The sequence below is a fragment of the Pseudorasbora parva genome, chromosome 3 (assembly GCF_024679245.1).
Source record: "Pseudorasbora parva isolate DD20220531a chromosome 3, ASM2467924v1, whole genome shotgun sequence".
NCBI lineage: Eukaryota > Metazoa > Chordata > Actinopteri > Cypriniformes > Gobionidae > Pseudorasbora > Pseudorasbora parva.
This window is the reverse complement of record NC_090174.1, coordinates 50,151,523-50,174,000: the sequence shown is the minus strand read 5'-3', so window position 1 is coordinate 50,174,000 and position 22,478 is coordinate 50,151,523. Positions and strand designations below refer to the sequence as shown.

Below are 22,478 nucleotides of genomic sequence, written 5' to 3'. Positions count from 1 at the left end.
TGGGCAGCTGCTGCTAGCCTTCCTAAACTTCCTTCCATAAACTGGCAATCCAGCGTGCTTGAACTGTGTCCTCTAGTCAAGTTTCCTAGCAATGAATAAAGACATCAGTTAGGCCATAAAGAGCTCCAAATAAATCCTGTTGGGCTAGAGCGCCATAGGCCCAAAAATGGATGCTAAAATATTTACCAGGTTCTTCACAAGGCGTAGTTTTACATGTATGGGTGTATGTAGAAACAAAGGTACTTGATAATAATACAAAATAATACAAAAAATGCAAATCACAATGGTAATGATGAAAATATGAAAACATATAATTTTCTTCTGCTCCTCAGTAGAAATGCACCAATATGAAACATTTTGGCCGATGCAATAACCAATAATTCTTCATATTTGAAAGCCGATATATTGGCCAATAAATCTAAATTAAATACATTTTTTGAATTTTTGAGAGCCTAAATACAAAAACAAAAGTTTTAACATAAAATCCATCTCCCAAGTATACAATTATAATAATGTTTTCATTATACTTGTATGTAGCCTATATGAAAAATGTATGTTGCTCTTAACTGTATTTTCCTTTTTAGTGTGATTCCAATCCTATTTCAAGCAATTCAAAACCATCATGGCGAACAGTGCGCATATAAAGTGTCTCAGCTGAAGGAAATAATCCATTATTTATCAGCTTTAAGATATCGACCAAATTTTCTTATCGGACCGATAACGATACCATTAAAAATGAATATAAACATGACAAGTAAATGATCAGAGAAGATTCATTTTTGGATGTACTAGCCCTTAAATGAGAAGTAGGTGTCTGTGTCCTCATCCTTCTCTTCCCTCTATTTTAAGGACAGCAGAGCTTGCGAGGTGATTTTAAAGGCGAGAGCAGAGCTGGGTTGACCCGCGAGAGGCCGTGGCACAGGGATAGCGTTACAGCATACGGTAATGCGAGCAGGGGTGTCTGATTTAAAAGTAAATTCCACTTAATGTGGTACGTCCCTTCCCAACAGGAGCCCAGCTCAACTGTGAGCTTCCTTTATATAGTACATTCCGTGTCTGTTTATGCAGCGAGGGGTTGGGGGGGATTAGTTGTTGGCACGCTGTCAGTTTCTACCTCCCCCTGCCTTTGCCTTTTCATTTCCTTCTCTTTCACCTACAACTTCCTGTAGTGTCCACATGAATCCTGGAAGTGCCTGGTCTGCTTTGATGTACTTACAGTTGGGCTGCAAGAAATGTCAAAAACTGACATTGCAATGTTTAGATTTGCTGTGATATATATTGCGATACACAAAAATATAGGATATTTCATCTGATGTCTGTTTGGAAACAATTAATCATTCTAGTATGATTGGGGTAATTTTGTTTGAAAGTGTATGGAAAATTGAGTGGAAAATTCTTTTAGGGCTAAAATATGGGTGGTCATACTTGGATTTGCCATAAAGTGATTTAAAAAAAAAGAAAAAATTCATACGCCACATTCACCACATTTTTGACCAATTCGGTATGACTATAAAATAATATTTATTATAATTGTATTGTCTTTATTATTAAGTATATTAAACAAAATAAGAAGTATATTGTTATAATACTGCTGTATTCTAAAATAGATTTTAAAAAGTGATACAAATAACTGTATTACTGTAAAATTACAATACTAATATATACATCTTAATTTCTTCATTTTCAAATGGTATACCATCAAGCTTTTATTTTAACAGGTTGCAGGCAAATAAAGCACATATGATAAGTGGAAGGAGAATTTTAGAATGGCACGACATTTCATTCAACAACTCGTTCCACACGTCATACGGCATCACACCATCACACCATGCGTAGCACTTTCCAGTTTTGGTTTTAAATGGGTTCAAGTGTTTACATGTCCCCTCAATCGGATTACAAAAGGTTTAAACCACCCCTTGCAATCCAAATTAATCTTTAATCAGGTTTGGCCAATTCATTTCAGTTACATGTGACTTTTTTATTCCGTCTGTGCTAGTAGTGCGATTACATTAGGATCCATGTAAACGCAGCTACTGTATAACAAACTACACATGTGTAAAAGATTTACTCACCCTCAAGTCTTCCTAGGTGAATATGACATTCTTCTTTCAGGTGAATAAATGTTGCTTTATATTTAAAAAGACTTGAGGGTTAGTATATCATGGGCTAATTTTCATTTTTGGGTGAACTACACCCTTTAAATTGCAGCATGTGCAATTTGACAATAGCACAAAGCCATGTCACAATATCGATTTTATTCCTTTATATCGTGCAGCCTTACAACTTACAAAATTCAGCAACCACTTTGATGTCAAGCAGTTCCAGTTCAGGCAGTGTGAGTGAGGGCAGCACATGAAAGGTCAGAGGTCAATGGGATCTGGGGTGCGAAGGCCACCATGTGCCCTACTCAGCAAGACCTCTCACTTACAAGAGTGCAATGTACTGCTGGGAGGGTTTTTTTTGGTTCTGAATGCACCCTTGATTCAGAGTAGGATGCCTGCTTATTTTGGCCGACTGTGCGCGTGCTTTACAAGGGGATGATTCATGTAAGATTCACATGGCATCACGGTTAGATGAAAACAAGGCGTATTGCTTTGCATTTTTTCCTCTCATTTAAAGGCATCAGTGCTTGGCAGAGCAGGCCTGGGTCTACCTCGCAGTCAAGACCGTCGAGGTCCCTGTCTAACAAGACCTGAACAATCCTCAACATCCTTTTCTTTCTTCTACCTTCTGCAGATGAAGGCCCAGCAAGGGGCGCAAACCCTTTATTATTTATGAATTATTCAATGTGCCTGGATGGGTTTCCCTTGTAGCGAAGCAGATCTGCAAAGAAAAAGCAACTCTCCTTTGCTCTCCTTCAAACTTGCCCGAGGTAGTGAATGACTCAGACGTTGTTCTCATTGAAGAAAACAAGGTGAACAAGGACGACGCTGAATAGCGCTTCAAGCTGTCTCGCAAGAATCAGATGCGTTTAATTGGTAATCCGTACCGTAGACCGTAGTCAGAGTATGTCATATATTATTTGACATGAATAGAAATGAGGCTGTGAGAGTTTGAAGTATACAGTCCGTTCAGTGCATCATTCTGTCTTAAATTACGTGATCTCGTCTGTCTTTTACTACAGGCTTTTGTGGGAAGAAATTTTTGCCAGCTAATGCAAGGAATTTCAAACTTTTTAAAGTCAAGCTTTTGGCAATCGGTGCAAATTGTTTTGCATATAGTGTAAACCTTCATTAATCGCTTAATTTAAAGGTTCTACTCAGCAGGACCTCTCACTTACAAGAGTGCAGTGTGCTGCTGGGAGGTTTTTTTTTGTTGTTGTTCTGAATGCACCCTTGATTCAGGGTAGCTTTTTTATAGTAATAAATATCGTAAAATCTTTGATATTATGATATTTAATAAACTATCGTCTTGACATTCAAAAAAATATATAATAAAATATTTTTTAAACTCAAATGTATACACCCTGTAGCACCCCCTTGTGGCCTCCAGTTTGAAAACCTTTAAATTAAGCGATTAACGGAGGTTTACACTATATGCAAAACAATTTGCACCGATTGGCACATTTTTTGTTATATTAGGCTACTAGAGTTGTGAAAGATTGAATAACATAACCATCTATTGGAAGTGTCTGGTTAACCAGAATGGCAGCTTGTTTATCTCTTTCTCGCTCTCTTTCTTTGCTACTCTCCTTATCTCATGTGTTGGCAGGAGAAAGAAACCCTGGACTGAGATCTGTATCTGCAGCGTGTCTACTAAAGAACAGGCTCTGATTCCTTTGCCGATAATCCACGTTTTATCTTCCCCTGCTTTCACATTAAAGACGAGGAGGCCTGTGAGAGCCTCTAGCCTGTGACAGCCCCTGTGTGGCTACTGTCTGTCACACAGGAGCATGGGAACACTGCTTTCAACAAAGCAGGAATAGCACAAGTAGTTAATTTGTACCGGAAATTAATTTTGCCTGGCTTTTTATGCCATTGGTTTGCTTACAAGAAGTTGCAGATTCTTGTAAATCTGCTTTGAGATAATATTGTGAAAAGCGCTTAAAATGATGATGAATGAAATGATTTGCCGTGGTTCTTTTTCAGTCCACCAAGTTGCTGAATATATATTATGGTAGGGAAATGTGCAAGTCTTTAGCTCTGTTCCAAAACAAAACGGCAAGCTCACACTACAGGACTGTAAGACTGCCGGATTTGCTGTGGTGCTCACACTACACAACAAGCTTTCCCCGTCATCTGTCATTGTCTTGTTGTAGCAGCTGCATACTACACAACTAAAAAAAAGAGAATAAATTCACGCAGGAAATGTGCGCAAGCGATTACGAGACTTTACCGATTAAACAATCTGCACTGGGATTGGCTGGTTTAGTTTCACCTTATCATTATATTGCACACTACAAGATCGCATGGCAATGATATCAAACCGGTTTGAAAAGTGTTTGTGACTGCTCGAGGCAGGCTCAGATAATGTCGCTAACCTCCTAATACTTAACAAGGATCGTCGACCACAGCAAGTGCTGATTTGGCCACGTTCCACGGTTTTTGTTACAGACCAGCCGAAAGTCGTGTATTGTAAGCTTGCCTTAACTTGTCTCCTGCCTACATAGGAAACTGAAATTAAACCTCATAAGCAACTCATTTGGAAAACTACAAAAACAGCCGCTATATATTGGAATGAATAGTTGATTTTTACCATTTGAATATGTTGTTTTTATAGATATTTGACAGTGTTGAATGTAAGCATATTTATAATGATTAATAATAAAAACTTCAATAATTGTTATTATTCATATTTTTTATTATGTTCATATTATGACCATAAACCATAATGCAAATAGGTTTATTTAGTTAATATTAATTACAGCGTACTATATGTGATTGTCTTTGCTTTTTACCTTGTTTCTCATAATGTGTTTATGCCTGGCCATGTTTCAGGCTCTGGAGGCAACAACAACTGAGCTGATTTGTGACTCTGTGTCTCGCTGCTTGGCTTTACTGTTACTACTCTCTCTCTCTGTCTCTCTCTCTCTCTCTCTCTCTCTCTCTCTCTCTCTCTCTCTCTCTCTCTCTCTCTCTCTCTCTCTCTCTCTCTCTCTCTCTCTCTCTCTTTGTGATCTCACTGCCCTGTCCTCACCGGATGGTTTTCTAATTTGTATTTCGCACCAGCCGGCTGCTATGTTAACAACCTGTGAATGCTCAAAAGCAGGGGAAAGTGATTTTTTTTTTTAAAGAAAGAAAGAAAAATGTGTGAATGATATAGAGAGATTAAATTATAGTGAGAAAGATGGAAGAAAGGAAAACACGGGATAAGGAAGATTATCCAGAATCTTAAATGAAGACAGAAAGATAAATGAAGAGAGATCAGAGCAAGTAGGATGCAGGCGATTTAGATATGCAAACCACAGGAGCTGTGCTGTGATTCCGCTGCAGGTTCTCGTCATGTTGTTGCCAAGCGAGTTCAATGGAGGAATCGTTCCCCACCCTCGGCCAATCGCGTCTGACGTGGAATGTGGCGCTTGCGGCGTGCAGCACAGACTTGTGGGTAGGACTGCATTTTGCACGGTCACCCAGTGGAATACATTATCATCTTAATGATGCTTTAGGTGCAGATGCATGTCTAATGCGCTGGTGTGGGAGTGTGTGTGTGTGTGTGTGTGTGTGTGTGTGTGTGTGTGTGTGTGTGTGTGTGTGTGTGTGTGTGTGTCACTCTCCTGTGGAGTGGAGAGGGCAGAGAGCTGTAATCACTCTCTCACACACCTGTTCTGACTGGAGGCGGTCTGTGCCGCGGCTGATAGGATGAGAGCGCAGGGGGAGAGATGTAGCAGAGCTCATGATAAACGAGTATGTAGGAGGTCATTAAGCAGAGCAGTGAGAGGAGGAGAGAGAGAGAGGAGGGAAATGGGAGAGAGAAGGACAAACACAGTGAAGATAATTAATTTGGAGTTTCATTAGCAGGAACTTGTATGCCTGGATGACTGCATTGGTGCATCGGCAGGCAAACGCACATGCACGATCACACAATCCTAAGGAATTTACTTAATAATTGTATATATATATATATATATATATATATATATATATATATATATATATATATATATATATATATATATATATATATATATATACACAAATACACAGACACACCATTCAGGCATAACATTATGGCCGGTGAAGTTAGACAGCAAGTGAACTTTTTCCCCTCAAAGTTAATGTGTTAGAAGCAGAAAAAATGGGCAAGCGTAAGGATTTGATTGCGTTTGACAAGAGCCAAATTGTGTTAGCTAGATGACAGGGATTTCTCAAGACATTAATGCTGGTTCTGATTGAAAGGTGTCAGAATACACAGCTTATACTGCTTATGGGGCTGCATAGCCACAGACTAGTCAGGGTGCCCATGCTGACTCCTGTTGACCACTCAGTGGACCACTCAGGCTCCAACAGTGGACACGTGATCATCAGAACTGGACCACAGAGCAATGGAAGAAGGTGGCCTTGTCTGATGAATCACTTTTTTTTTTTTTTTACATCAAATGGATGGCTGGGTATGTGTGTGTCGCTTACCTGGGGAACACATGGCACCAGGATGCACTATGGGAATAAGGCAAGCTGGCAGAGTTAGTGTGATACTTTGGGCAATTTTCTGCAGGGAAATCTTGGCTCCTGCAATCCATGTGGATGTTACTTTCCCAAATACTCCCTACCTTAGCATTGTTGCAGACCATGTACATCCTTTCATGGAAACAGTATTCCCTGGTGGCTGTGGCCTCTTTCAGCAGAATAATATAAAGAAATATGAAATGAAAGAAAGAAAGAAAGAAAGAAAGAAAGAAAGAAAGAAAGAAAGAAAGAAAGAAAGAAAGAAAGAAAGAAAGAAAGAAAGAAAAAGAAAGAAAGAAAGAAAGAAAATATTCCATCCCCCCACAATGTCTAAGACAAAGTTGATGCTTCTGAACTTCTGAAGTTGAAGCTTCTGAACAATAAACTCACACAAACACCTACATTAGAAGATTTTACATAATACATTGTATAACACACAGAATTCACAGTATCTTATCCCTAATCTGGTACCATATCAACACACATTTCAAACTCAACAGAAATAAACATATGTTGAGGTTGACGTGGCTTCTGTGGGTTTTTAAGAGGGTGATGACTGAGATGTTTATCAGCCCTTTGCTGACCCTCTTCAACATGATGTTACAATAACAGGGAAAAAAATAGAATCCTTTAAGCTTTTGGAAAACATCCTGCTATTAAGAGAGAAAGCAAAACAGAAAAAGATACATGGAGGTGGGTAAGGAGTGATTGCTAATGGTAGAGAGAAAGAATAAAGACTTTGGCGAGAATGATAAATCACAGCCGTGACCCACATGCTAAAATCTGTGTTTGTTGTAGAGGTCATCCCATTGTTGTCAGGTTAATCAGAGGACTCTGTGGCAGCCCTCTTCAGGCCAGGCTTGATCCTCTTTTTCTCTTCCTCTCTGATAATTGATGCCATCTGGCCCGCCTGCCTGCCCCTGGCAGCATGACATCACGTCAGTGCCACATCTTCCTCTGAAGCCTCCAGTGGCTCCGCTGTGCCACCTTCTCCTGGCACTGAACCCACTGGGTGAGATGAACATGGGGTGAGAGAACCAGAGAAAGGAACCGATCAGTTGTCTCAGCTGTCCACATTATTTAGCTGGTGCTATCATGTATTTCAGTGGAATTTATCAAGTATTTAATTATGGTTATAATCATTAATTTGGAATTTTTTTCTGTTATTTATCCACTTAAAACTAGTAGTATAAGAATACTAATACCATGGTGTTCTTTGACATACACTATCGTTCTAAAGTTTTGGGTCAGTAAGATTGAGAAGGACACTTTAAATTGATCCAAAGTGAGAATAAAGACATACTATATAATGTTCTATTCATTGAGCAACCCTCATGGTTTCCACAAAAATATAAAGCAGAACAACTGTTTTCAACATTGGTAATAAGAATTTTTTCTTGAGCACAATCAGCATATTACAATGATTTCTGAAGGATCATATGACACTGAAGAAAGGACTAATGATGCTGAAAAGGGTTTTAACATCACAGGAATAAATTACATTTTAACATATTACTATTTGAAATTCTGTTTAAATGTATTTCACAATATTACCATATTTTTGATCATACTTGCCGAGTATAAGAGGCTAAAAAACTTACCAACACCAAAATCCCATTTAATACTATTTGATAGGAATACCATGTTAATTACATGGTATTACCATGTTTTTTTTTTTTTTTACATTAACATCTAAATATTGATTAAACTTATTGCATATTGCACCATTTGCACCTGCATAAATGTAATCAATATACGATTACAGGTTGAAGTCACTCTATTAAAAAAATGCTGGGTTGTTTTTGGCCCCGTCCACACAAAGCTTTCCCAATCCGATCTTTTTTTCCCCTCGTTTCAAGAAATATCTGCACCCATCACCATACCGACTAAAAACGATGTAGTATATATGCCAGGCATATATACTAGTATATATTATAGTGTAGTATATATTACAGTGTGTGGCACTGTAATTCTGCCACAGAAATACACTAAAAATGAAGACTTGTGGCTAGAAGAGGTATAGCAATGTTAGGCGGTGAGGCAAAAATCTCACGATAAAATAATAAATACATTTGCTACTTAACAGATGTGTTTTATTAACACCTACACCTGCCCCAACCCAAACCTACCCTTACAATAATGCAAATACGGTAATTAAATGACGCAATATTGATGTGGGCATGCCCAGAGCCCGTAGCTGTATCCCTTTAGTCTTTCACCGTGCCGGACGTTGTGTGATGACCTCACCGTTTCACAAAATATACAGATTCGCTGTACACACGAAAACGTAAGAATGTCGTTTTCAGATTTATCCACTCAGGGGCCTGGTTTCAAAAAATATATGATTCATGCTTCCAAAACACCGTATCCGTGTGGATGAAACGCTGATACGGTACAAAAGAGTGTCTCCGTGTGGATGGGGCCTTAATCCATGGTTGGGTCCAATGACCAAAACAGGTGGAAAGGAGTACCCAACTTTTTACTTAACATTTTTGGCTACAATATTTCATTCTACATGGTCCTGTGGTAGATGTACAAATATTCCATATAGTCTCTCAATTACTGAGGCCATAAATCTGCTTGCTTTTTTTTCAAAGAATTCACAAATTGATGTTTAAATCGTATCTATAGTTCTTCTAGATGGAATGTATGTCACTCCACTGAATTTCCCAAAGGTGTTTTTTGTTTTTATTTGTGTGTATCCAGCGTTCATTGGCTTGTTGTGGGAGCATTAGCAGAAGCAGTATAAAATGTTTAGATGTTTAGTGTAGCCTGAACTCTGACTGTTGTGATTGTTTATTTTTACGGCTTAGCACCCTTTTGGTGGAATTATTCCGACCTCCCCTCCCTGCCTTCCCTTTCCTGTTCCTTCTTCCAGTGGCACTTTACAGCTGTAGGCAGCATGTCTCAACACATGACCATGACCCTTTTATTTTTCTAACTCCCTCCCTACCCTCTGGCCGTCCATCTCTCGGTTTTCCTCTGTGGCTCCTGTGAGAGTCGGGTCATGGTCCAGAGGCGGCTGCATCATTGCCTGTAGTTAATGAGTACAATGGGAGAAGGGAACTGATGGCTGTTGTGGTATCTCCGAGTCCCAGGCCTGGCCTCTCTACCTCCAGATCCAGTATCGCACGTCCTCTCGGGTCAGGCCTCCTGCGGCCTCCCCAGCCCTTTTTGGCTCCCAGCAATGTGGCTTCAATTTCCTCCGTTTTGAAATGGTTATAGCCCCTCTGCTTCCTTCAGTAGACAGGGTCTTTGCTTTGTTTTCTCTCTCTCTCTCTCTCTCTCTCTCTCTCTCTCTCTCTCTCTCTCTCTCTCTCTCTCTCTCTCTCTCTCCCCCTCCTGTCCTGCTCATTTTGAGCGCTCTGTCCTTTAATCACCGCTCAGCCCCCCTGCGTTGTAAGAGTGCAAAGAATTTGTTATGAGTGACCTTTGACCTCTGGCCTTTAGGGACACAGTTTAAAGGCTGCTTGGTAGAACAGCTCACTGGCAAAAAATATAAGCAGTGAAATGCAGTCACCATAAATTTCTTTCATTTTTTTTTTTACACTCTGGCAGTTCCTTTCTTGCTTTAAGCTCTCATAAGAATACCCTTCATAGACGGATCATTGTATTGAAAGTTTCTTTTCAACATTAAAGGCATGAGCCGAACTAATGTTAACGACAGTCTTTGCCCAAACCCGAGGCTTATACATATGCTACGGGCCCAGTTTCATCTGAACCTCTTTTCTTTCATGTAATCCTACGGGGGTGTGAGCTAAAGTGTTCCAGCACTCAGACACAGAGAGCTTGTGTAGTGAAAAATCCCGCTTGCTAAAAAATTAGTCCCCTGACGTAGTGAATTATGGGGCTGAAATAGAGCTCTTTATTAATGTGGTCCAGGATTCACGTCAGCGGAGGTCTCAGAAATTATGCCACGCCGTGGGTCTGGTCTCACAGGAGGTTTTGCAAATTAGACTGAGTACACATTATAAAAAAACACGTTATTAATGGAGCTACAGACTTGGCCTACACAAGGTTCAAATAGACAAACTATGTTATATTTTTCATTAAAACTTTTCCAAATATTTTTTTTTACCTTATCATATACTGTTGCATATGCATATGTATTACACAGATGATAGGTAATAATATACCATATACTAAGTAAAGATTGATGTAGGATAGGAATGGGTCAGGATGGTCACCTAGTCAGCTAGTTTTATTTTTATGATATTAATATTTTTATAATCATTTACTCATTAAAGTGTTTTTCTCTTCATTACGCACTGATGAATTTTGAAACTTTTTGCATAGGGTTTTTTAGCGTGAAGTTGCACAGCTCGACCTAATGCAAATGAGAAGTGAGATGGTGTGGAGACTGCAAATAGAAGAGCAGGTCATGATTGACCATCTGATATAGTTATACCAGAATAGAACGCTACTATACAAACCAACAGCGCAGTGACCCATAACCTCCTGTGCGAATAGAGCTTCAGAAACATGTCCAACACACAACCCAACGGCTAGTTGTTGTTGTTTTTTTGCACATTCCTTGATCTGTTATATGGTCTCTCTTGCATTGTTTTCACATCTGACTCTTATGTAAAAAAAAAAAAAAAAAAAAAAAAAAAACACATTTAACCATATGAATACTCTCTCTTGCTAAATTTAATCCATAGTGTGTGGTATGTATTGATAGACTGCTCTATTCTAAGAAAAAGCTGGAATGTATGTGTTGGCATTCTTTACCACCCCTGTGTATAGTGTGTGAAGAATTTAAGAGTTCTTTCTTCGTTAAGAGCTCCACGTCCTGTCTGTCAATGACTGTGTGTTTTGGTAAGAGCATGGCATGTTTTCTTTTTCTTGCTGCTTGCCAGAAACTACACGCTCTGCTACATGGAGGGGAAGGAAAAGCACACTCATGTTTAGTCTACATAGCACTTAAGTCACTTTGTAGGGAGATTACTTTTTTCCTATTGTAGTCTGCGGGTAGGATTTGTGATGTCACCAACCATCAATGATCTTTTGTTAAATCATTAAGAGCAGGGATGTGGAAAATTGCACAAGTTAGCTCCACTTAAACATTTGGACAGTGTTTTACTTGTCTATTGACTTTTTATGTCATTGCTATCCTGCTTTTCTTTCACCTCGTCTTTTGCTCTCTTCTTTATTTGTTGGTAGCCATCTAGCCTGGAGGAGGAGGACAACAGTTGTTTAAAAAGAAACCCTACCTAAACACGGTCTAATCATGTTTCACTTTTGTTTTTCAGGCATCTGATGTAGGATCAGAGAAGCTTTTCTCACCTACTGCACCTAAAGGTAAGAGCATATTGTGGGTGTTAAATAAGTGTCATTTTTCATTCATTGGATGTTCTAGACATGATTGGGCTTGATTTGACCTTTTACCCCATTCATAAACTGGTTTGAAAACGAAGAACACCTCAGGGTTGTCAAATAATTTTTAAAGTTCCTTTCCTTGTGCATACTGCTCAAACGGGTTGTAAAACTCGCGCAACTAAGTCTGTTTCATTTATTTTCCATTCTAGAAATATCTGTTCCAATGTCAGGCCACAGTTCAGATAGTCTAGTTTATTGGTGTTGAAGTTAATATTTTTCTTCCCTAAAGCCTGACAATATGCAATATGTTCCCACAGGCCAATCTGAGCTTACTTTCAGAGCCATACATCATCCACCTCAGTAACGTTACTTTTGCTGGAATAGCGCTGTTCTGGTTTTCTCTCTTTTTTTTCATGAACGTTAGAGTTTGAAGGGATTTTGGCCTTGAAGTTGGGAGCCAACAAGATACCCCTCAAATTCCACATGTTAGGGTGAACACACATGTAGAAGTACATAGTGCTAAATGTGGTAGCAGTAAGTCCTGGGCCATCAGACTCATCAGATGTTTGGGTTGAGTGTGTTTGCATCTCTAGACCTCAATATGACAGACAGCAAATCTCAGATGCCTTGTAATACTGCTAATGGCCTGTTAACATGCTATTAAATGGTAAGATGGTGCTTATTTTATTCCTTATGTTTTCCATTCATTTTAAAGTGGCTGCTGATAGAGATTTGCTTCTAATGTGGTTTTGAGCTACTTTTTACTGTTTCCAGAAGTAGTTAAAGTTTAGCTGAGAGCAGTAGGAAGTCAGCCCTTTAAGTTTTTTTTTTTTTTTTTTTTTTTAGTTGGTTCGCATCCAGGTTTTGTAGGGGAACTAAGTTGTGAAACGAATTCTATTTGTTGCACAGTGCTGAGGAGATGTTGAATTTAATGCCACACTTCTGATGCCCGGCATGAGTCTTTTGGAGAGTTTTGGCCCCCCACTCTCTGAAAACAGCGAAATGAGGAAGTGAGAGGAGACAAGTCGAGCTCAGAGGAAGAGTAGAACTTGTGACTACTGTCGGGGTCCATATAAAAGTCATTTTTATGCATGTCTCCAGATGACTTCCAGACATAACCATAGGAAAAGACTTGTGCAACAGCTGACATGTTTAAAAGTAGATCAGAGCACATGGCTTGAGCACTACTGATGCCAACAGAAGAGCTTGTTGTTGGTAATATAAAAGGCAAAATAATCTGTTACGGTTGGTGGTGAGACAAACTGCATCTTTCTTATAATCCTGCTAATGGGTGTCAAGCACACACTCTTCCCAGGAATCACAGGGATGATTCAAAGAACGCAGAAAGTGCTAGGAAGTGCCAGATTAGGATTAGAAAAGAATGCAAAACCAAGAGTGGGTATATGTGGATTAAGTGATTTAGGACATCAGGATATAAATATTATCGGACTAGCGATGTGAGGCCCAGACTGTAGAGATTACAGATCTTTAAGGGATGCGTAACCTTTGAAATCCATGATGTTTGATGATAGTTCAGTTTCTCATGTCATAATCTTTTATATCTAGTTCAGACTTTGTAAAACTGTTCATATCCATTATGATCTGTATGTAAGAAATGTATTTCAATTAATCATAAAATGGCCCTGATATGTCACTAGACATTAAGAAATCATGTTAATTTTAAATACTTATATCACTGACAACAGTAGTCCGGCCAGGATATTGCCATTTAAAAGTTGGCCCTCAACTGATGTTGATGTTAACATGTTGTTTTTGGCCTAAGGCTCCACCCTCCACCTATCGACCAATCACAAAGTCAGTAGTGTTTTGGTATTCGGGTTGCCAGATCTGCTCTAGTTACCACAGCTGCAGATACAAACGTTCCTGCTGGATCCTGCAGCCTATCTGGCAACCTCGAGTCAGGGGGGAGGGGATAGCGATTGCAGTACCAGTTTTAGGCACAATCTTACATACACTTCCTTTAAGTTTCGTAATAGTGAATAGTTCCAGTGTGTTTTTCTCGAACTTTTAATGTTCTAGAAGTTGCATCATGAGTTTGGATGCATAGGCTTTGATGCTATCAATCAAGTTACATGGTACTTTAAATTCATTCTTCGTATCCTTTTATATCCAGTGTTATCACTGTAGTTCAAGTCTGGTCTCTTTTAGGTCTCACCTGGAAATATTTCCTGAGTAAAATTAATTGAAATCAAATTTTTACATGGCTTTTCACTCGCGTTTGCATTTGCCATAATCACTCTTCTGGCAGTAGCTTCCCAAGCACTTGGCAAGGAATGTGTAGTATTATTACCCTTGTTCTCCTGTTGTCGTTGTTGAATTTGGGTTGTCCAGTCTTTGTTCCATGGAATGCACCATTCCTCCAGGCTGTTATTCTAGATTTTGGGGGTATAGGAGCATATGTGTCCCATTACAGTACGTCCGCCGAGACCAATCTAAAGCTCGCTCAGCTCTGATCCCCAAATTGGTCTGCCCTGGAGAACTTCTGGCAGACTGATCACTCGCTTGGCTCACGTCTTGTGTTGGAGAATTGCATTACAGGGAAATACCTCGGCGTGCATGTGATGCTGCTTGCACAAATATGCATGTGTCTTTGTTTCTGTAAACAGCTTTTGTGCACGCTGGTGCTTGATTTGATTGATTTTGTGCCCTCAGTCAAGTACTGTGGTGACATACAAGTTTCGTATTAGCTTAACAGCTGTTTAGTTTTACTGTAATCTGTGCTTACATAATTACCGTAACTTTTTAAGAGGCTTGCTCTCTATCCAGCAGTGCCAGGTTTTTCTTGCACTGGATGAAGGCATAGGGAATGTATGCGCATAACTCGTATACTTTTATTAGTTCATCTGTTCTATTGTAGCAATTGTTCGTTCGTAGTACCGTCTAACAATCATTAGTTCCATCATTCGTTCTATCTTTCTAGCTATCATCACCAGTTTTGTTCAAGCTAACATCTGTTCTGCCATTCTAGTGTCTACTGTTTGTACTATCTATAGATCTATCGCTCTATTGTTCTCTGTGTCATTCTCTCAGTCAATCATTCTATCACAAATGAAATATGGCTCTTTTTTACATTCACTGTTTACTCTGTGTGCAGAGCTACAGTACAGTTAATGCAGAGTTATGGCGATTGTTGTACCTAAAAGAGTGTGCAGCATCTGTCAGCAGCACAATAAGGTTAGAGCCTCTAAGCGTAGTTGGGAGGGGGGTTGCTCTCTTTCTCTTCATTTTACCCATCAGTGAAGCGGTGACACACCCATTTTGTGTGTGAGGTCTGTCAGGCAAACCCGGGGCATGCTGGGATAGTGAAGGAAGATTGTGGTGAAAAGCCATTTGTGAAGTGGATTTCTGGTTTGCTAATCCTGATTAATTTTGACCCGTTGTGCTCATTTTAAACAGCGTATTACTGTACGCGAGAAGCACTGCCAGCTTCGGGCCAAACTGAGAGCTTAGCGGCTTTGGAAGGCTTAACAGCAGATGGCATTTTAAGCCGGACTTAATAAATTGTTTCCATTAAACTTACCGGCCCACACATAGTGGATTAGGACTATAGAACAAAGAAAGAAAGAGAGTGAGAAAGCAACAATAGGAGGGGGGTAACAGCCATTGCCACAACCGCACAAGATCAAATTGATAACTCGCCGGTTTTCGCCGTTAATCCCCCGTCGTCTGCTCACCAACCCATGAAAACAAATTGACCCAACTAATTTATTATGAATAATATTTACGGTCCATACCGTTATCGTAACGTATGTAATTCCGGATTAAGAGCCACGTCTGGTCGTCACACGTTACACTCTGTTTTTCTTGATAGCATTTGGCCGAATCAATTCCGCAGGGGATTGATGCTGCTCCCCCCCGCTCTGCCTCCTCTCCCCTCCCCTCCACCGCCGTCCCCAGGGAGCCGCAGGGTCGTTCTCTAAGCACTCATTATATGCTACACGGCTCAGGGTCTCCGTGTCGAATCGCTAATCAAGCACTCTGTCTGCAGGCCCACGATTCAATAGCCGTTGAGTGGCCTTTGTTCCTACCCGCTATTTGCTGCATGTCAATAAAAGTCTGCTCCCTGCTCCGCCTCAGCGGAGGAGGCCCCCCTTAGCACACGCCCTCCCCTCAGTCCTTCAGAATATAAAATGCACTCGCTCCTCTCCCCTCTCGCATGGGTGAAAAAACAGAGGGAGGGAAAAATGAGTGGAGGCCAGCAGGGGTCAAGGGATTTGGGGGGGAAATGGTGGAGAATGAGAGTGTGTTTGTATGCGGCTCTTCTCCTCTACTGAGGTTAATGCTGATGTATTGCTAACCTTAGCGCTGCAGTGTTTGTGGCCTCTTGCCCATTAAATAATGAATAGAAGTTGACCTCTTGACCAACTAATCAGCTTTGCAGCTGTTGGATCGTGGAAGCGCAGAGACCGAGGAGTCACAGTCAATGCTGGACCAGTGTACGGACTTGGGATATTTCAAGATTAGCAGCTAATATTAAACCCACCAGTCATTGCGGAGGTTGATGTTGCAAACACAGGTGGAATTGGATTTGTATTTGTTTCATAAAGCCTGTCCAGCTGTTATTGTTTGTAAATATCCTACAGCTCATTTGTCCAAGCTCTTTTGTGGTGTCGATAGTGATTTAGCCAAGCTTGTTTTTTGATATTAATAAACTTAGAATACTGTTGTCCTTTGTTTGAGTGGCTGTTCATGGTTGTTTTCCGTTCTCCGCCTTTTTGTCTCTTGGTTTACACATACTGCCATTCAAAGTCTGGTCCGTCATGCAGCTTATTCTGGCTAGTTAGACAGGAAGAGATCCGACTGTCTGACCAATATGTAAAGCATGTACATTTCTTTGAAGAAAGAAATCCCACACTCTGAAGCTTTTTGTATATATTTTCAATTTAATTGTTTTAGACAAGGAAAATTTCCCTCAGTGTTGCAGTGTTTCATAAATGTTGTTTGCTCCCACTTGGCTTTGAAACAGAACTGTAACTTCAGCTCAAATAGAAGAATGGCATTCATATCTCTTTATTATTTCCAACTTTTATTATTTCTCCCCAACATCTCAGAGCATTTGACCATTTGTTTTGGTAGCTTGTGTGTGTGTGTGTGTGTGTGTGTGTGTGTGTGTGTGTGTGTGTGTGTGTGTGTGTGTGTGTGTGTGTGTGTGTGTGTGTGTGTGTGTGTGTGTGTGTGTGTGTGTGTGTGTGTGTGTGTGTGTGTGTGTGTGTGTGTGTGTGTGTGTGTGTGTTTTCTTTTCATTTCTGGAAAGCGTGTGTTATGAATGTTCCTCTTTATTGATAGCGCTAACCCTGTTTGTGTAGTTCTGCCTGTCAGGAAGATGAAAATAAATAGCAGGAGCGTGGAGGAGATAAAACATGTGTTTAATTATTAATTGAGCCATTACTGACAGAGATTGCCTTTTTGATAAAAGGCAGGAAGCTGCTTCAGGGGTAGAAAAAGCAATTACTAAAGCTATCTTCCTCTTCCTCTCCGCCCGACGTTTTGCTCTGCGCAAACAGAAAAACATACCCTGTCGACCAACCTATTCCATAAATTATTTTAATTTCCTTTCAATATTTATGAGGTTTTAAATTATGATTCTGTTGTCATGTTCTATTTATATGGAGAGGCACTAGAGCCATGCTACACTACGGTCGCTGTAACCATTATCTTAACTGGCGGGAGTTGTTTTTCTTAACGCATTTCAGAAAATAATATTACATCTCAACATGTTCGTTTCCCTTTTCATTTCATTCCAATTTGATCGAACGGTCGCACATGGTATATTGATTTTGTTGACATCTGGCCATTTGCTAAAATGCTATCATTTGTTGTGCATTTAAGCTGACTGTGCGTGGGCTATTGATATTGCTTTCATTTGCAGAGATTCGTTGGACAGTTTCTGAACCATGATTTACGATACTTTATTTATACTTTCAAGTACCAATATAACTAACTTGACTTTGCGCGAAGTGATCAGTGTCAAGAAGTTTCATCCCTGGGCCATATATTTGGTAAAGTATTATGCCCATCATAGTATTTGTTGTACTTCCTTTAAAACTGCAGAAGTTTTACCTGTTTGTCGTCATCTCTGTTTAAAATCTGTAATTACAGTTATTTGCTAAATTATCAACTTTACGTGAATTGTGTCTCAGCGCAGCACAGTGCGGAGGAATCCAATGTTTTGAGGAGAATGTGCGGCTGTCAGTCACTGTGCCGGTGTGGATACTGTCATTCCTAATCAGAGTTTATGTTTAAGTATGACCAACATATGATTTTTTTACCTGAAATGTCATCTGAACAAGGTAGCTAACGTCCACTTTTGTTCTCTGACATACTAAGGCGAAAAAGCATTGTAATAAATCCTGTGCAGTCTAAAGTCCCTTTCACACTGCGATTCCGGCAAATACACGGATAATGCGACCCGGCATTTGTTCCCGGGCCGCTAAATTTGGTCCATTCACACTGCCAGCGAAATACCGTAATATGTGCGCTTTCACACACAACCCGTAAAGGTCCCGGATCGAGTTGACACGTGACATCCTGATGTGACGTATAACGGCGCGCGATCCCAGCTTAAGCGTGGATAGTAAGGAGCTCTGTGGTCTAGACTTGTGTCCAGTTGGCGCACATTTCTGCTTGTTTAATTTTAGTTTCTTTTGTATACGAACACTCTCTGTGTTTAAAACATCGACTAGCTCTTCTAACATGCAGGGTTGTATTATTGCTCTAGGAGTCGCACGATAACTACGTACACGTTGCGGCATTAGTTCTGGCTTTTGTACACAGCGCTCGTCCCAGATCGAACCCCACAATGTTACTAGGTCCCCGACCCGGGTTCAGTTCGGTAATCAATTCCGGGACATGGTTGCTTACACACAGAAGGCGACCCAGCAATGTTCCGAGAATATTGCGGGTCCGACGTGCAGTGTGAAAGGGGCTTAACTGTCAAATACCAACAAATTAATGTGGAGTAGAGGTGAATAGCTTCATCTCCTAGCTAGCACAAAATAATTGATATTTACCATAATGCACATAGCAAAACGAGAGAGGCACAACAAATAAAACTCACTCACTAACTATATGAACTGAGCGAACAAGTGTGCTACTGTTACATAATTTAACCATTAATGCCTTAGCTGTCCTGCAGGGGAAAAAAGCTGTTTCTCTGTCCATTTGATGTTTTTATTTTCAAATAACATGATTCAATTAAGTAACCCGAACAAACTGGACATTTACTTCCCATCATGCTTTGCAAATGGGCTGAATTCAGAGAGTAAATTTTTAAATACAGTGCTATTTTATGCATTTTTAACAAGATGAGAACATGGAGAGACTTTTTAATGTTTAATGTTGGTATTCAAAGGTTTGTGTTATGTTAGTGTTTTTGGAGGTTACCACTGTGGTGAAGTGTAGAGCATGTGCTCAGGGTGAGGACCTGCTAATAACAATTAAAATTGCTTTAATAATAAAAAGCAACTACTTTGGGCATGCCATGGATGTAACAAAACCATCTTCTGGCTAGCCAATACTATTTTGTAAAAGGTTTTCTTGTTAAATAACATTTGTAAAATTGTAATTACACTGGATTATTTGTTATGGTTTTTGTTTGATATTCATTTTTAGAATAATTGACCTTAATAGTTTTGGACAAAATTACGAATGTTAACCTGATTCAACTAAAAGGCATTGAATATACATTACATACAAAACTTAAGTTTACTGAAATAAACAATGTTAAATAAATTCAACATAACCCAGTTATGTGGAACCAGTTGACATAAAAAAGTTAAGTAAATCCAATGTGTCTTTTTTTTTTAGTGTAGCAACCCCGAAAGTCTGGAGTCTTTTGCAATCTCCAGTTGTCACTGGTGATTGTCGTTTGAACCTTTCTGGAGGTTCAAACCAATTTGATGTACTATCAATTTACTTTACTACACGCTTACCATTGTAAATTGAGCAAAAAATATTTTGGGGATAATTTTAACCCTAAAAAGTTACAGACTGCAGTTTTAAGTTGTACTCATTTAGATCATTAAATGATTTCATTTCAGTAATGAGAATCTCCATTCAGGATAACCGGTAAAACATCCAGCTGTATAATGGTAATGAGACTTTTGAGAGAAAATGTGTTCCTGAAAAAATTCCACAAATCTTAACACAGATCTTAATCGTGTTTTCCCAAGATTTACAAATGGTCTTTTTATCCAAGTCACTAAATGATAACATTTGATGCTTGCGATGTTATTTAGAAATCTGCGGAAAGACTTCACACACCACAAGGGAAGTCATTGATTCATAGTTGGGCAGGATTAAAGTAAGCGTCTTCAACCTCTTGGTAAGCTTTCCAAGGGCTACCATCCTAAGCCTGTTAAAACCATCCTTACCCTGTGCCATGGCCGCACTGGGACCAGACGTGGATGGAGCAGCGCTCTTGAGATGATCTAGCAGCCCTACAGCGAGGAATGCAGCTTGTAAAGTTGAGGTCAGGCCTTCTCAGGAGTCTGCCTGCATTTGTGCTGGGTAATTTTAGCACTCGTGGGCCAGCTAATGACCGGTTTCTTTCAAGAGTTGATTGCCGGAGCTCGTTTAACTATCCCCAGTGTGATCACTCCCGCTAGGGCTGGGATAACCATCAGTCTAGCTGCAGGGTAGCTGCATTTTTTTAGCGAGAGAGAGAGTATGCTTTTTATCAGGATGGCTAGAATAGGCAGTGAATATCAAATATGTACACTTGGCTCTTTATCGCCCATTTGAAGGAGATGCCAAGATGAGATTTTTAGCATTTTGTTTCATTGTTTCCTTCGTTTGAAGTCAACGCTATTTGCAGAGGACGTTGTTATCCTCGCTCGCAAAGCCAGATGGTTGTTGCTTGTGGCCAAACATGAATCTTGGATAATGTTCAGTCACTGGCAGAGACGAATTGCTAGACTGGATGGATATTGCAAACACGCTTGTAATGGATTCGACATTTCAGGAACGGTTCAGAAGGATCTTATAAAGACCGGAATTCTGTGGCCAGCACAGGAAGGAGGTTAAATGAATAGAATTCCATGACCAGGAACAATATGAAAGCGCTTCCATGCTTGTTGGAGTTCAAAGGACTTAGGCGCGCTTTAACGTGGTTGCAGTATGTCATGGTACAAAGTATTATTCACGTTTGTATTGCTTTATTTGCTTTTTTATCAATGCTGTGCATATTCTGTATTCAAGATACGAGTCTTACCGCCATGGCAAGTATAAACACGAGCTTCTGTGCATTTACGTTACTCCACAGACGCATTATTCCATCTGCATTCATCACACTGAAGTCTTGCAGCTCAGGGGTGGTTTAAATTCAGAGGAATTAACCCACACACATTTAATATATGAAGCATGTTTACCAGGGTTTGAATTAAATTGGCCAAAGGAAATTCAATTGGAATTTGAAAATGACACAAAGAAAAATGTAAATACATTTAACACAAATGATATTTGCTCTTTATCAGTATATCCAAGATATAAGTCACACCGCCGTGGCAAGTACAAACACATGCTTCTGTGCATTTCAGTTACTCCGCAGATGCATTATTCCATCTGCATTCATCACACTGAAGTCTTGCAGCTCAGAGACGGTTTGTGAGGTTAAGCTAATTAGCCCTGAAATCAGCACATGGTAGAAAACCGCAGAGGGACGCTCTTCAGCGAAAGACGTTGTGCAGAGATCTCGTATTTTATGTTCAGACGGTCATTAATCGTTTTGAGCTACGCTAAGACGCAAATACCACTCTGCATGAGGCTCTCATTGCTGAAAAGGGAAGGACAGAAAAAAATGTAGAAATCCCAGTTTGTGTGGTCTTCTATTAATCAAACAGGCATCTGTTCCCCCTTGCACTGAGCACAGGATAGGCCTCTTAACAGCCTTCCTCTCCAGTGGCCCCATTCAGACCCAGAGTGGCTGTTATTTTAGCACCGCGCTGGAGAGCGGCGGAAGAGTGGGACGCTGAACCCCGCTGATGTGTTGCTTCACTGGGGAGAGACCAGATAAGAGCGTCCCAGGAGTGGATCTCGACTATGAAGAGCCATTTAGAGGCAGACCTTGCTGCCTCTCCTAGGTGTGAGAGGGCATGGAGGGCCACAATGGCAATAGATGTGGAAAAGATGAGCAGGTACCAAACAAGTCCTGCTTTTTTTGTGCTACAGCCAGTGCAGTTCATGTGAATTTTGCGATGGCATCTAAAAGCTGACATTTAAATTCTGAGAAATTAACCCACACGACTGGCATATAGTTTTGTTATAGTTGTACATGCATGACCTTTAATATAAAGTAGTTTGCCAGGGTTTGAATTAAATCTGCCACAGGAAATTCAGTTGAAATTTGAAATATGACACAATCAATCATTTAAATACATTTAAAACATACAATACAATGCAATTCTGGAAGAATAATAAGTCCAACGTATTATAATGAAATATATTAAATGAATCAAAAATAGTAAAAAACAAAAAAAAATAAAGTTATGACTTTCTTCTTCTTGTTGTTGGATTGGTCACGATCAGTGTTATTTTTCA

At 39.9% G+C, this 22,478-nt stretch overlaps 1 protein-coding gene across 10 annotated transcripts in view; it reads left to right on the top strand.

Annotated features, from left to right (window-relative positions):
• fbrsl1 (fibrosin-like 1) overlaps window positions 1-22,478 on the top strand; it is a 372,630-nt gene that overhangs the window by 318,953 nt on the left and 31,199 nt on the right. For all 10 annotated transcript variants that reach the window (XM_067439376.1, XM_067439374.1, XM_067439373.1 and 7 more), the window contains one exon: window positions 11,855-11,903. In XM_067439376.1, coding sequence (XP_067295477.1) covers window positions 11,855-11,903 — 49 coding nt within the window. The remainder of the gene's footprint in view (window positions 1-11,854; window positions 11,904-22,478) is intronic.